This window comes from Scaptodrosophila lebanonensis, unplaced genomic scaffold, assembly GCF_003285725.1.
Source record: "Scaptodrosophila lebanonensis strain 11010-0011.00,11010-0021.00 unplaced genomic scaffold, SlebRS2 tig00000085-arrow-pilon, whole genome shotgun sequence".
Taxonomy (NCBI): domain Eukaryota; kingdom Metazoa; phylum Arthropoda; class Insecta; order Diptera; family Drosophilidae; genus Scaptodrosophila; species Scaptodrosophila lebanonensis.
This window is the reverse complement of record NW_022060564.1, coordinates 2,437,292-2,452,156: the sequence shown is the minus strand read 5'-3', so window position 1 is coordinate 2,452,156 and position 14,865 is coordinate 2,437,292. Positions and strand designations below refer to the sequence as shown.

Below are 14,865 nucleotides of genomic sequence, written 5' to 3'. Positions count from 1 at the left end.
AAAGTTTAATGTGAGTCTTCTTTCCCTATATTGCTGGGCCAGAAGTTTTTATATATGTATATCACCTATTAATTGTAAATGTATCATAATTTTTTTTTTTTTTTGCTTATAGATTTTGATGAACCAGTTTGCCAGTCGCTTCTTAAAATCTGTAGTTCATTTCAAAATTCGATCTTATAGTTTTGCTTTTTTCTGAAGAAAAAAGTAATTAAAACTGCAATCCAATTGTTTGTATTCAACAGTTAATTATTTATATCAATAGAAGTACTATATACCATAAGAAAAATATATGTTAAACTAGTCTTTTTACATATATAAAAATCCTTCTTTAGTTCTACAAATTTTTGCAATAAATAGTTGTGTTTCTATACAAACACTATAACTACAAGAAACATTATATAGATCCATATGGCTGTGAATCGGGGCATAGCTGGCACACTGGCAAATAAAATTAATAGACGTCATTGTACAGCTTTGTGTTAGGCTTTCTTATCTTTTAAGTTTAGTTTAAATTGTTATGTTAAGTTTTATAATATAATCAACAGTATTATTGTTGATATTCTGAATAAAATAAAAATAAAGAAATAAAATATAATAGTTGGTTCCCATTTCTAAATTAGAAGGAAATACCCTTTATAGTAGAGAGTATGCATTGAGTGCTCTAATTCGAATTGGAACTGTCTCCAGTGCAGTGTCAATAAATTAACCAGATAATAAACTTTTTTATGCGGCTTTTTTATAGATGGTTTGCATCTTCACAGCCCATACTTATAACTAAGTAAGTATGTGTGTCAAGTTGTATCTTTCTCACATTACGAGCACACTCGTATCCATTCAAGCAGTGTCTCACGCTGCTGCAATGCGATGCGATGCGATGCGATGTTTTCTACCCACAGTGGCAGGCAATTTTGGGTTGGATTGCAACTTTCATGCCACATGCAACAACTTTTCTACGAGTATGTTGATTTTGAGCGCTGTCGTTACGCTTGATTTTGTTGCGATTTATGTGTCATTGTTTTGGCTTGTTTTGAAATTACTCACACATTCACAAGAAGGGGCAGGCACACACACGCATGAGTTTCTTCAGTACGCGTTAATGATTGTGATTGTGATCATCATCATGATGATGTTGATAAGTGACTTTCGCTCATTTGAAGCACGTTGAAAACGAAAATGGGCTAAAAACTTGGCTCATTTGACTACAATTGTTTGTTTTTTTTCGCCTTAGGGCTTTGGCTTTGGCGTTGGCCAAACGGAAGTCACTTTGAAGTTGATTGAGCGATATGTGAAATGATGTAATGAATTGTGGGTGTTATTATTGTTATTACTTTTATTGGCTCCATTAATTGTTGTTTTAGGTGTTGAAAGAAGCGGAAATTTACATACCATAGGGCATGATTTGAATAATTTTGTAAATGTGTGGAAAGTGTTGAAGGAAAAAGCAATCTAATTTATTTACTCTTTTGATCTTTTTAAATCTAATTTAAATGAATCCCAACTAACATTAAAAGCATGGGAAAATTGAGGCTTATATGCTTTTAATCGAAACAAAAAATATTACATATTTTAATTTCTGTAGAGTAATGTTTTATAAATTTACAACTAGGCTCTTTAAGTATAGTTTGTTACGCTTAAAAATATCTAAATATAATTCATAGCTTTGCAATCATTATTTGGTTAAATTGGTGCAATTAGGCAATTATATATTATATTTTTAATATAATCGTAAGTATATTGTGGCTTTTGTGGCTATAACCTAAGGATACGCAGGAAAGATAGTTCCATTACTGCAAACGATACACTTTATGTAATATCCATTGATTCTAATTTTGTCTATAATTTCACAGTCGCATAGACTTGCTCTTGAAAACATATACCTTCTATTGCAGTTTATAATGACAATCAATAGAAATATGAGAGAAGTTCCAAAAGAACAACATCTGACAACAAAACACCTGAAATTGGCGAACGGTTATAGCTTCTTCATCTAATTAGTCCCTCTCATTAGTATGGAAACAGAAGTAATCCAAGGGGGCTAAATCTGGATAATACAGTGCTTGAGGAAGCAACTTGATCTTTAATATTTTTGATTTGTTAAAAAAACACTTTCTTTTATTTGCCAAATGCGATCCTTTTTCTTGATTTTTTTACTCAAGTATTGTTTAATACTCGTCGCTGATTGAATTTCTTTCTTTTTGAAAGCTAATCAATAAAATGTCTTAAAGCGGCTGGCCAATAAAATCTTATTAGTCGTGTTGCAGAAATCTTTATTCTTTGTTTTAATGAACTCCATGCTTTTGCAATTGCACGTAGCAGTGATCTTTGCAAATATGAGGGCCATTAAATTATCTTGAAAGACAACGTTTTCGAATTATTACGTATTTTCTTATTCTGAAGATATAATTTTTTCTAATTTGGCAACATGACCTAATCTAAATAGAAGAAGAATTTCAAGTGTCAAAAGAATTAAGTATTCTAAGCACGCAATAGACAGCTAAACACCCACGAATGGCATTGCTTTAGGTATCATTAAAACTTAATCTGTTTTAAAAAGCCATTAACAAGGCAATTTTAATCAATAATACGAGTATCAAATAGTATGCCATATAGGGGCAAATCTCTTATCTTACTACATAACAGAATGCTGTTTTGATTTTTAAGTTATGTATCTAAAAAGGCGCTCTTGGAACAAAACGATCTTTGCCCATTTGCGGCATTAAGGCAATTTATCTGACCAGACACCACGCAAAATATGTGTAAGTTGCGCTCAATTTTGTGGTAGTTTTTTTTTTTTATTTTTATCAATTAGCGCGCTACACCTACCCAGGCGATAAAAACAATAACAGAGGCGGCTGTAATTTCGCTTGTAATCGCCGCGGCGAGCGTCTCACCCACTCGCTGATGACTGCACAGTGGTCTGCGAATGTTTCTTTTGTTAATCAAAATTTGAATCTTCTATATTATGATTTTTAAGCAAGAAATTGTATGTTGTTATAAATGTGGATATTCCTTCGGAAATAGGAATGGAAGTTTGTGAATGTACTTATTTTTAAAGTACCGGTAAAGTTCTAAGAGCAGCTTTGAGAAAAGTACTGAACTGCTTAAAAAAAATGGTAGTTAAAGCTTACGTTAAAATATTAAATATATTAAAATTCGAATTTAAAGATTTTATAAATATTCTGATACAATTGATAAATTAGGAACCGTTGGTTTTTGGACGTTTATACACCACTGTGCGCTGGCCTAGCTTTTAACGCCTACTTGTCCCCCAAGTGGCTGCTGTCGACCCTGCGCTCGATTGAATTTCCCGTTGAAAAGTTTAAGTTTTTGATAGTAGCGCCCACATTTCATTGGAATGGCGCGTGCGCAGGCGCAAAATGTAATCTGCATATTTTTCTGTTATCTGTCGGCTTCTCTCCCTTTCTAGCTGTGTGGGCATCATTTATTGTTCATATTGTTTATTTTCTATGAACATGGAACGAATGTGGAAAACACGAAGCTTAGTGCAACTCGCTGAAGTTGCCACATAACCTTCAGCAATTGGAGTCGGTTTCACTTTTCGTATCTGGCGCCGCAGAAACTGCACGACAACTTTTGCTTTTTTAGAAACTCACGTCTAGAAAAACAATGCTGCCATTCATTATATTTTCTCACATATTAAGCATATGAGTTTTACTTGTGTGCCCAATATATCTAATGTGGCTTAATTAATGGACTAGCGTAATGATGACGCCTAATCAGACTTTTTCCTTTTTTGTAATTTGACGCCTGATTTACGATGTTAGGCAATATACTATATATGCACATATATATATATCTGATGACCATCTTAGATAGTTGATTTGATTAAGCTCTTCATCACTTGCTGTTACATTCCCTACAAACTACCACGCGAATTGCATTTCCTTTAATAAATCTTGAGGCTAATCAAATATTGGATGGGTTTTTGTTTTCGATTAGCAAATGAATACTGATGGAGCTGTTAGGTTACTTCCTTTTGAACTTAACATTTCTATTTATTAGTTTGAAATCTGGGCAGTTTATAGCTTATATTTTGAAGTATTTTGAGGTAATTTTTTAATCATTCCTGCTCACTTGAATCTAGTATGAATCAGTCTTAACATCGAGACTAAATTCTCTCTCAAGCAATATACGTTTAGAGTCTCTATATGATATCCAAATCTTTAAAAATAAACAAGTTTTTGTTTTAAAAAATGCAATTTTAAAGTCATCTCATTTCTATGACAGCTACGATCTGATATGGGCGTTCTCAAGTACAGTTCCTCTATTTCAAAATAAACTTATCAATTCCAATAACCCGTAGAATGAAAAATAGGTATCTAAACACACATATATATAAGCTTTAAAACATATTCAGTTTGATTATTAAATATGCCCATAGTTAACTTAATAACCTGTTAAACAGTTAACAACAATAAAACATTAACAGGTGATTGATTGTCGAAACAGTTTTGAAAAACGCATTCGCAAAATGGCAGCAGACTACTACGTTGGCCTTCTTTAGATAACAGTAAATAGGTTTTGAATACGAACTCGGTCAACACACACTTTCCATACCTAACTCTGGTAGAAATAAAGCATTTATATTCAATTGCGTTTTAATTTGCTTCGCTCTGATTAACTACGCGTGTAATGTGATTCATTTTTTCATACGTCACAAGTACTTGAAAATAAAGAAAACTTCGAACAAGCTTGTGAAAAACTACTGTTATGAGCACACATATACAAGTACTGCATACACATACTGACAACCTGTTATTATGTTATCTAATCCCAAAGTTTGATTCCACCAACGACTGGTATTACTGCACTATAATTAACACACCGCCCGAAATACCAGCAGTCAATTAAAACCTCATTACCAAGACAACACCAAGAATCAAACCAAAGTCGCACATCGATCTATTCATGCATATATGTATGCATATATATGTATGAGTGTATGTATGTGTACAATCCAACATAGACATAGATTGCCATTGGATTTGTTTAATAAACCATTTCCGCTGTGATTTAACCCACATGCCCCAAACCCATGGTTGGTTGCCAATGGCCGCCTCCCCACCTCATCTCCAAACATAATTAGCTGCACGTGTGTCTGTGTGGATCCATCGCTGTTTGTCTTTGAGGACCGTGGCTACCGAGCAGCTCAATTATGCCAGCTTGAGTGTGAAAATTCATGCAGGGGTCCAGCACCCGCATGCTGACCTCAAATGTGCATCACTCCTAGGCGCAAGAGTAGAGATGGGCGCGTGACGAATAGTTGGTTGACGGCACTCACGCGTGCAATAGAAGAATGAAGGAAGAAGATTGCAAAATGTCATTATGTCATAGGAGTGGGTTAATCATTGTTAACAGTTAACAGATTTTATTTATTTGTATTTACAAAAGAATGAAGAAAGAATATTGCAAAATTTCGTAAGAGTGGATTACTCATTGCATTTTTTAATTGCCTTTAGAAACGTTGCTAGAAATAAATAGAGTTTATTTGTATGTATTTATTTATTTTTAAATTGTTTTTGCTTGGGTATCGTTTATTTTAAGCATTAGTTTAAGTTTTTATTTTATAATCACCATGTTCAATCGTTTCTTGACTTTCTCAATTGTCTGTCATTAAATCAAATAAAATTTTAAAGTGAACAATTTAGTTAATCGAATATAGTTAGAGTATAGTTAGTTAGATTCTTAATTAGATTTTTAAACTACCCATTTAGTAAATCTTCACGAAGTAACTATAGAAATCAATTTTTACTTAACTTTTACAGGCGACGAAAGGCGACTTGAAAATTTCAGAATATTCATAATGATGGAAATGGAAGCAACAAAAATAACTTAGCACTTATAATTGCCAATGTGTAAGTACTATATACCTTTAATTGTATATTTAAAAGCATTTCCGCGTATTTCTTATTTTTAATACTGTTTTTATGGTTTTTTTTTAAATTTTTATTAAAATTTTGAAGTTGAAAAAGGAAGATGGTTTTGGCGCTTTGATTTTTTACATATTTGTTTTTAAAAGTTGGTGAATTCCAGTTTTCTTCTCTTATGATATTGACAGCTTTATTTTTTTAAATTACACCTTCCAGAATAAACTATATCGTTAAAAAATTTTATTTGTTCTATATATATTTTATGATATACAAAGGACAAAGGTATGGCGAGGGCAGAAATTAAACTTTTAAAAGTGTCTTAAAATTATGTTAAGCACCTCATGTATTGGTTGCACCCATTTTTATTATAATCACGCAGCACGCTTCCATTACTGCCCATCTCTAGGCTGATAGCAGTGTCTATTACTGGGGCAGCTACTGCGATGGCTACGCCTGCTGATTTGACGATGTTTGATGAGCTGTGTCCAGAAGGGCTTTTCAGGTGGTGAGCTGTCGTCTCTGGACCGCTTTTGTGCTGCTGTCGATAGGAAGTGCCGCTTCCTTTTCTGCTGATGATGCTGCCAATGCTGCTGATGCGTTCTTTAAGTTTCATTGGAGTGGCATTTTTCGCGTATACGAGTATTGCGTAAAATTAGCTTGAAATTTGCTTTTGCTGCCAAGTTGTTGCACTTATTTTTTCCTTCGCTTATTGTGCGCCTTTGATGATTGATTGCTGGCCGCCTGTTTGCTGCCTGCTTGACGCATTCACCGATCGATCGATCGAACCATTGCATTGCCGCAGAATTGGTTCAATGGGCTGAGTGAGCGGCTTGGCTTGGCTTTTGCGGCTTCGTTTGGTATTTCTTTTTGCAAAAGCCGACAAAGTGCGAGCCAGAAGAAACAATTCCACATAACTATGTCATTTAAAGGCATTGCTGGCATGAAGTTTTAAGTGGCTGGGCAGGTTGCCTGTACAGGCACTTGAAGCCGTCGAAAGGTTTGTCTGGTCTTGGGCTGGGGTCCAACACCCTGAATACATATAATCAATCAATGCGAGCTTGCAGTTTTCCCTTCGTTAAGTAGACGAATGTGCGTACCCATATCGTGACTTCCACCGGAAAATTTCTGCTTCCGTTCTTTGTTTTTTTTTTTGTTTTCTTTTTTTTTTTTTGTTGCTGCCGTTTCTTGCGCAGTTGCACGCGGTGGCAAATAAATTACAATTAAGTGCAACAAACATGCAACAATTATGCACTGTGAAGCTCACCGGATGTTTATTATCAACAACATCGCGGCAAACCAAGCGACAACATCCATTAGTTAGTCCCCAACTCGCAGCAGCCAATCATTCTGCGGCCCTTTGCTGCTCTGCGACCCTAACTAACTTCATTACAATGCCCATCTCTCTTGGTTACTTCCCCAAAACAGTGCCGGTGCGATCATGTTAATACGGAAGTGGGTCATTTTCCAAACGCCAATGTGCAGGGCTGCCAGCGAAAGCGTGTGCCCAAGTCTGAAGCGTCACAGAGTTGAAAATTATAATGGTACTCCTATATGCGAGTGGAATACACTCATACATATATTTAATTATATAAAAATGAAACCGAAAATATACTGAACTACTCGTATGAGGAAGACAGACATTGGGCGACTATACCAGCAGTAGGCAGTAGGAAAAATAATCGGCAGTGAGAAACAACAAAGAGATGATGAGAAATTATCGCTTGGAACTTGTGGGAACAGAGAAAATTGAGCAAAAATGCGGAACTGTAATCGTTTTGACATAATTACATACATGCTAATTATTTTTTTTAAATAATTCCATAGACATTTGAATAATTTCTCAGACAAAATATAAATACATTTTAGAAATATGCAATTTATAATGTTCCATCTGAAATGGTTGTACAAAGTTCTACAAAATATAAATATTCTATTTACATTAATGTTTTATTTATGTTGAAATTATAAAACAATGTCATATAATTTCGCAGACAGATAGATAGACTGCCGACAAAGATGAACAAATTCAAATTACTTTGCTTAATAATCTAAATAGGAAAGCACTATATTTGGGGGAATGTTATTTGCCATTAGTTAGAGACGTAAAAATCAAAAAAGAAAATTATCAAATAGCAAAATGGAGGGTTAATTGGTTAATTATTTATCTCAAAAAAAAAACCTAATAATCTCCGAAACAGAGAACCCCCGATTATTTCAAGTCAGCTTTATAAAGCATTATTCATTTTGCAAAGTACTGTCTAGTAAATATAATGTTTTCTATATCTCCACCTTTTTTCACCCCACTCTTTTTCAAGGAATTTTCTCAATATTTGTATATTCTTGGTTTGGCTGACTTTTTTTTTATATTTAAAATTTGGCGACGTGACAGTCACGCACTGAATGTCATATAATCGGAACAAATGTATTTATAGAATTGGTTGATTTTCTATAGTATTATTATGTTGGCAGAACTAATGCCGTAGCATTGGATTTACCTACTGTTATGAAATTGTCGACATCTATAAATACGAGTTGGCTTGCGGATTCTCGTAACACAGTTCGGGAAAGTCAATTGTGAAGGATGAAGCACCTATTATTGTGCTCAGTTGGGCTGTGTAAGTAATGTTTGATTGTTTTTCAATGGCTAGGAAATTATATGTCGTTTAGTATTAGTGTGCAGCGTGTTTGGCTACGTCAGCGCACAGGCACCGCCACCGGGGCCACCACCTCCCGATCTAGCACCACCACCGGGGCCACCACCTCCCGATCTAGCACCACCACCAGGGCCACCTCCTCCAGAACTAGGTGTCCGACCTGTATACCCCATGGACATCTGGAATGAACGGAGACAGTCAAGTGGTTCGTCTAACATCAATTCGGAAACCTCTGCACAAACCCAATCAATAATAAGGGTGCTGAGGGCCAGACTTTTAAGTCTTCAGAGAGAAGTGGTATCTCAGGTTGATAATTCAAAATTTTTGAAATCGAAACTGCAGGCTGCCTATATGGACTATGGAAAAATGAGGGCAGAAAACAGAACTTTGACTGAACAGCTTCGGACAGAAAATCGAAGAGTCTTCGATAACATTATCAAGCTGCAGCGTGTGAATTATCAATTGCAACAATGTGGCGGTTCTACCAGAATCAATGCTGAAACTGGAATACGTGATAGAGCTCGGCTTGAAGCCCAGCGGCGGGTATTACGAATAAGTAATTCACGAACTCAGGGCTTCTATTTGATGAGATATATGTATCTTCTTGACGTTGTGCGAGGGATACTCGATAAAGAGTTAAGATCTGCACGATATGATGCGGACAGTGCCGTTCTAGGAGTGGCTTATTGATTGCAACCACAAATCAAGAGCTGGGCGCGCATAAAAGAGTTGCAGTTGCAATAATTTAAAATGTTTTGTCGCTTGTTTTGTTCTTTGAACTTCAAATATGTATATAATCAATAAAGAGTGTCACAAATATAGCGTCAAATATTGGCTTCTATACATACATATACATAATAATAATTTAATACATAAATTGCATTCTTCTTAATAGTAATATTTTTGGAAATTTTCATTTAATTTTGAAACGACGAGCATGCATCGTGCTTTCAATGTCAGATTTAAGTTTGCTCCTTCTATACAGTCTTCAGGAATACTTAAATTTGATCGATTTTTTTATCATCATTATTTCTGTTCTTATTTGTGTGGGATTGTCTGAAATATAATCGTCCTCATACTATGATATTTAGTTGAATTCGTCCTTCTACACTTTAGTTTTTAGACAGTGAAATTTATTATTGTCTATAAAAGAACAGATTTTAAATGAAGAAAACCTCTTTTTACAAATTTATATTATTTTGACCTTGTCAGATATTATATAACCAGATCTTTAGATGGAAATATTAGACATTATATAAGCAGACCTTTTAGACAGCTTAATGTCAGAAGTCAAGCAGTACTAATGCGATTTTGAAATGGTGCTGTGCAAATGATATATAATAAGCAATACTCATCCCGAATAATGTCAGAAGTCAAACAGAACTAATATCAGACCGTTGCATAAGACTCAACATCCATATTTATTGGGCGTGTTTTCTGGCCCAGTGGTCAGTTTTGAAGCAGCTTCCAGCTTGGGCCGTTCAAGATGAAGACATTGTTTCTCATTTTCTCAGCAGTTCGTAAGTTGAATGCAAACAAATATTACTAAATATTAAAATCAAATTCTTAATATTCTTAATATTTTCCTTAATATTTGGCAAACAACCAACAGTAATGCTTTGCACGGTTTATGCCCAAAATTCCGATCTCTCCAAATCCAATGATGTATTGTTAAAATCCAGACCAAATCGGCCCTATCGACCTATACGACCAGATCTGAGCGATGAGCGACCAGGACGTCTAGGATCCAGTAGTGGAAGCAGTTCGGCGGCGATCGGAAACGATGGAAGAGACGCTAGAAAGCCCGCCATTGCATTAGTAAACATATTAAATGCAATTAAGAGACCCATTTGGAATAGGCCATCTGAGCAGCGCATCAAGAAAATCTTTCTGACAAGGTACATGAACCTCCTCGAAGATATTCGAGATATATTGAATGAAGAGACAAGGGCCGCCCAGCTAATTGCGCAACAAGCTGCTCTAAAATTGCCGTCTGTAGAATAGAGTTTTAAAACTGTGCATACAAGCAAGCATTTTAAAAAGTGCCGCTCTTTGTGTTTCAAATACCATTCTATGTCTTTTAATGATTAATAAATGAAACACAAATAATGCGTCAATTTTTGGTTTTAATCGGATCCGATCAGATTGTGAAGGATTGAAAATCCAGCAAGAGAACTCAACTTGTCTTTTCTACAAGTAAATCGAACCATGCGCCCCAAATGCAGATTTAGGAAGAGTGGGGCAAAGGGTGGAAGAATATACTGTTATTAAAACTGCTTTTAATGGAATGTCTTGAACGACAAAATAGAGTACCAAATTCGAGGCACAGCGATCTCAGAACATTTTAAAATTAAATTCGTTCTGGTTAAAAACAAGTTCCTCATAACCACATATGTATATTGCGATTGAGGATAATCGAAAAAAAAAAATCACATTTGTACACCTTTTAGAGCGGTATTTTAATAAGCTGCAATGATATTTGAAGTGAATTGATTGGGAAATAATGATTTGACACCAAATTCGTCCCTGACTTGAGGGTTGAATTTTCCCAAAATGCATACTCTTCTTATACTTTACTTGCATATGTATTATATGTATCAATGGCCCTCAGATTACATAACCGCTGAAAGAAATGATTACGTGCTGGATACGGATATATATATATATGTCAAAAGTCGAGCACAACTAATGTCAGACTGTTCCACATTACGATACGTAATCGTTAACTGCCATATTTATGAGGCCTGAGCTCAGACATTTTGCGCAGTTGTCAAGCAGCCTTCATCAGAATCGCCATTAAGATGAAGCTTTTGGTGCTTATCTTAACTGCAATTTGTAAGTGAGACAAAGACATCATCTAACTATACTAAATCTTACATATATATAACTAACTATTTGATAATCGATCAACAGTATTGCTGTGTTATGTCAATGCCCAAGATGGCAATCGTCTTCTATCGCCAATTGACCGATTTACGGGCAAGGGGCCAATTGGTTTGGTAGTCTCAGACAGGAAGCCACCAGCCAGTGATCCAATTGACCGATTTACGGGCAAGGGGCCAATTGGTTTGGCAGCCGCAGACAGGGAGCCACCAGCCAGTGATCCAAAACGTCTAAGACTCTTCCTGCAACAGAAAATCGCCAGGGCTGAGGGTGTACTATTTACATTGTCACGGGATGTCAGAAGGATCAGAACCAAATTGGGTGAGGTACTCGATGATCAGACTAGACTGCACAAGGGTCTCGAGGTATCCAGATCAGCTGTGAAGGAAGCAAAATCGAAGAATTTACGAGTTTTATTAAGATATAACCGGGCACTTGCGCAATTAGAGGATTGCAAGCGTACGAGGCCTGGTCGTATCGTAGGAATGATTGAGAAACTGCGAGAATTTGAAAAGGTCAATGATGCCAGAGTCAAACTAATGTATCTGTCCAGATACCTTAATATGATGAGAGATATACGGGAGCATGTCAATAGAGAGAAAAGGTTCGCAGCAGGGTTAACGGACCTCAAAATTGGCGGTTTATTTATTTAAAAAACCATCGCTGTGTGTCTAAGAAAGTTGCCGTAGTCGCAAGCATTCTAAAAAGTGTCGCTCATTTTGTGCTCTAAGTAAACCATAAATTGTATAAAATTTTCAATAAAGAGAACACACAGCGTCAAAATAGCGTCAAAAAGGGATCTTACAACTTAAATAAAGCCACCCACATTCGAATGGAGAGCGAGGCTATGTCTCTGGCACAGTTCGAGGGCCAAGCTCATCATTTGCACACAAAGTTGTCAAGCTGAGCAAAATAATAGAAAAAGTATTACAATTAAGGGAATTTGTGTGCAAACAGTCTGTGTGCCTGATCTCAAGTTCGTAGCATTTGTAAAATCAAAAGTTGCATTCGATATTCTAGTCGCATAAAAGGTGTTATTCAGAATACGATTAGGAATATCAAAAGTAGTTTGTGGAAATGTCACAAGTCAACTGGAGCTAATGGTTAGGCGTTGCACAATTTCTACGTTTCTTTCCTTCTTATATAAGACATGGAACCTAATAGGCCGTGAGTGCAAATTTCACACACATCGGAAATAGATATAGTCTGCCTCAGCTCCATCATAATGCCAGGTGTCAACCAGAACTGATTTCCGAACATTTCACATAATAACGAGGCTGTTTTTCAAAAAGCATTCATCACTTTCGCAGAAGCTGTAAGGGGAGTCGTTTAAAATGAAACCCTCACTGATCATCTTAACCACAATTTGTAAGTTATATAAAGCCAATGCATTTCTTTATTATTTATTGAAAACTTTTTGGCAACAGTGACGTCATGCTATGTAGTCACTAGTAAAGATTTGATAGAGTATTCAAATGTAGTGAAGTCAATTTCCATTGGCGACCTACAAAACAAGATCAAAGCCGTAATTCCCACTCTAGATGAAATTAAACGTAAAAATGAATTATTGGAGCAGCAATTGAAAAAAGCCAATAAAGAGCTTTTTTCTGTAAGAACTGCAACTGCAAAGCTGCAAGAAGCAATCGATAAGGCTAAGATAGATCAAGATCGCCTTCAATTGCAATTGGCAGCTGGACGCAAGCTTTGGTTGCAGTGCGATACGGATTTCAAATTGTCCGAACGAAATATATATGTCCTCACCGCAGATGAGGTGAAAAAACAACTAGAAGAGCATTACATTCCCGAAGCGTTGCGAGGCTTCAAATATCATGAATACCTAAAAATTGTGAAGTGGCTGCGTAATGCAATCATAATAGAAGGAAGGGATGGTCTCAAGAAGCTGGAAACTACCCCAAAAAAATCAATATTGATGCCAAATATTCCAAGGATACCTGCCCAAATATAGTGCGACTACAGAAAAATAAAAATCAATCAAAAAACAGCATATAATTTTATATGTATCAAATTTTTTGATTCAAGATTAATTCTAAGTTACAAATGTTAAAATAAATAAACAAACAATAAAAATCAATCGAGTTACTTACGCTTCATGGCTCGGACAACGTGCTAAAACAAATGCATTTGAAAAACAGTTTGGCTTGACAGATTGATAACAGATTTTTGAAAAACTTAAGTTCTAAGCACTGCTTTTTATTATATACGAGTTTACTATGTACTGTAGAGGGAATTATTAAAGCATGCGCAATACATATTTGATTTTGATTTGGCTCAAAATATTAATAATACAATTAAAGATATATTTAAATATACAAATATTAAGTGAGTCTGAGAGTCTGTGAGTGTTGTCTTTTACTTATTTTTTTTTAGTCAGCATTTGCCTTTGGCAGTTGACTTTTGGGCACTCGGTTATATCAGTACACTCGGAAGAATTCTGAAGCAGCTCCAAGAAAGTTATAATTACAAGTTATAAGACAATTTGAAGAGCATTAATGGTAAGTGGGAACGCACGCGCCTCTCGTCCATTAGTTCCGATTTGTTGAGCCAAAGGCAGCAGACGGACATTTTGCGCAAACTTAACGGTTGCGTAAGAAAGAATAGGCAGGTCTGCTAAATATATATATTTTGCATACTATAGCGTCTGCTAGTTGACCAGTGTATATGTTTCAAGCATTCAATGAACACTTTGACGCAATCAGCGGGTTGCCTTTGAACGCATTCTTCTACCTGCTGGCTACCTGTTGTCTGTTGTAGTACCTGTTCAGATTTTTGGTCGAGTTGAAGGTATGCGCCGAGCCTGTCTTAACTGGAAATCGTTTAGGGTCAAAAGTGTCGCATTTCATGAGTTTTAAATGGGTCTCTGCGAGTGGCGACGAGTCGGAGCGGCATTGCTTGAAAGCATCCCTCGCGACAGATTTATGAATACTTTCAGTTTTGGTCATCGCTGGCTAGTAAGCTCTCTAATTTATGGCCCGTATATGGGAAAGGGTACTTTGTTTGCTCTACATTTCTCGTTTTCATTAGTTTTATTGCTGGCTATTGAAATTGATAGTGATACGACTAGTTCTTAAGCCTTTCCCGAACAGGCGCTCCAGTGTGGACCGCCCGTTGCAACGTTGAAGCAAACAAATCCACCTGAGTGTACGTAGTTTTGGTATTTTTGTTGTGAATAGTGAAATCTCTTGTGCAATCGTATGTTGAGCAAAATGAGAGCATTTTTCTAGAATGTGCTGGTAGAAACGTATGGCTTCGTTCTATTCTTTTATTTTCGGAACCAATGCCTATAACTATTTTCAAGAGTAGTTCAGTACTTATTGATAATAATTATCTGCAAAAAATGCTCTGCAAATTATATTTATTAATGTAATAAACGTTAAATATAATAAATATAATAAATTATAAATTAATTATAAAACAGA

At 35.8% G+C, this 14,865-nt stretch overlaps 3 protein-coding genes across 3 annotated transcripts; all 3 read left to right on the top strand.

Annotated features, from left to right (window-relative positions):
• Positions 1–9,929: 9,929 nt before the first annotated feature.
• Positions 9,930–10,662, top strand: LOC115626493. Its single transcript, XM_030521877.1, has 2 exons — positions 9,930–10,065; positions 10,158–10,662. Exons 1-2 carry the CDS (start codon positions 10,032–10,034, stop codon positions 10,547–10,549), a joined length of 426 nt encoding a protein of 141 aa, XP_030377737.1. The 5' UTR covers positions 9,930–10,031; the 3' UTR covers positions 10,550–10,662.
• Positions 10,663–11,321: 659 nt separating this feature from the next.
• Positions 11,322–12,223, top strand: LOC115626471. Its single transcript, XM_030521855.1, has 2 exons — positions 11,322–11,380; positions 11,459–12,223. Exons 1-2 carry the CDS (start codon positions 11,347–11,349, stop codon positions 12,079–12,081), a joined length of 657 nt encoding a protein of 218 aa, XP_030377715.1. The 5' UTR covers positions 11,322–11,346; the 3' UTR covers positions 12,082–12,223.
• A 445-nt stretch (positions 12,224–12,668) lies between these two features.
• On the top strand, positions 12,669–13,507 carry LOC115626507. Its single transcript, XM_030521894.1, has 2 exons — positions 12,669–12,796; positions 12,856–13,507. The coding sequence occupies exons 1-2, from the start codon at positions 12,763–12,765 to the stop codon at positions 13,392–13,394; spliced, it is 573 nt and encodes a 190-aa protein (XP_030377754.1). The 5' UTR covers positions 12,669–12,762; the 3' UTR covers positions 13,395–13,507.
• The last annotated feature ends 1,358 nt before the right edge of the window (positions 13,508–14,865 follow it).

What these genes read in the sequence shown, in the direction of transcription:
- LOC115626507 (XM_030521894.1), top strand. Translation starts at nt 12,763, where the DNA reads ATGAAACCCTCACTGATCATCTTAACCACAATTT. An exon ending in GATCATCTTAACCACAATTT is followed by an intron (nt 12,797 to 12,855) that starts GTAAGTTATATA and finishes TTTTGGCAACAG; the next exon opens with TGACGTCATGCTATGTAGTC.
- LOC115626493 (XM_030521877.1), top strand. Translation starts at nt 10,032, where the DNA reads ATGAAGACATTGTTTCTCATTTTCTCAGCAGTTC. An exon ending in TCTCATTTTCTCAGCAGTTC is followed by an intron (nt 10,066 to 10,157) that starts GTAAGTTGAATG and finishes AACAACCAACAG; the next exon opens with TAATGCTTTGCACGGTTTAT.
- LOC115626471 (XM_030521855.1), top strand. Translation starts at nt 11,347, where the DNA reads ATGAAGCTTTTGGTGCTTATCTTAACTGCAATTT. An exon ending in GCTTATCTTAACTGCAATTT is followed by an intron (nt 11,381 to 11,458) that starts GTAAGTGAGACA and finishes ATCGATCAACAG; the next exon opens with TATTGCTGTGTTATGTCAAT.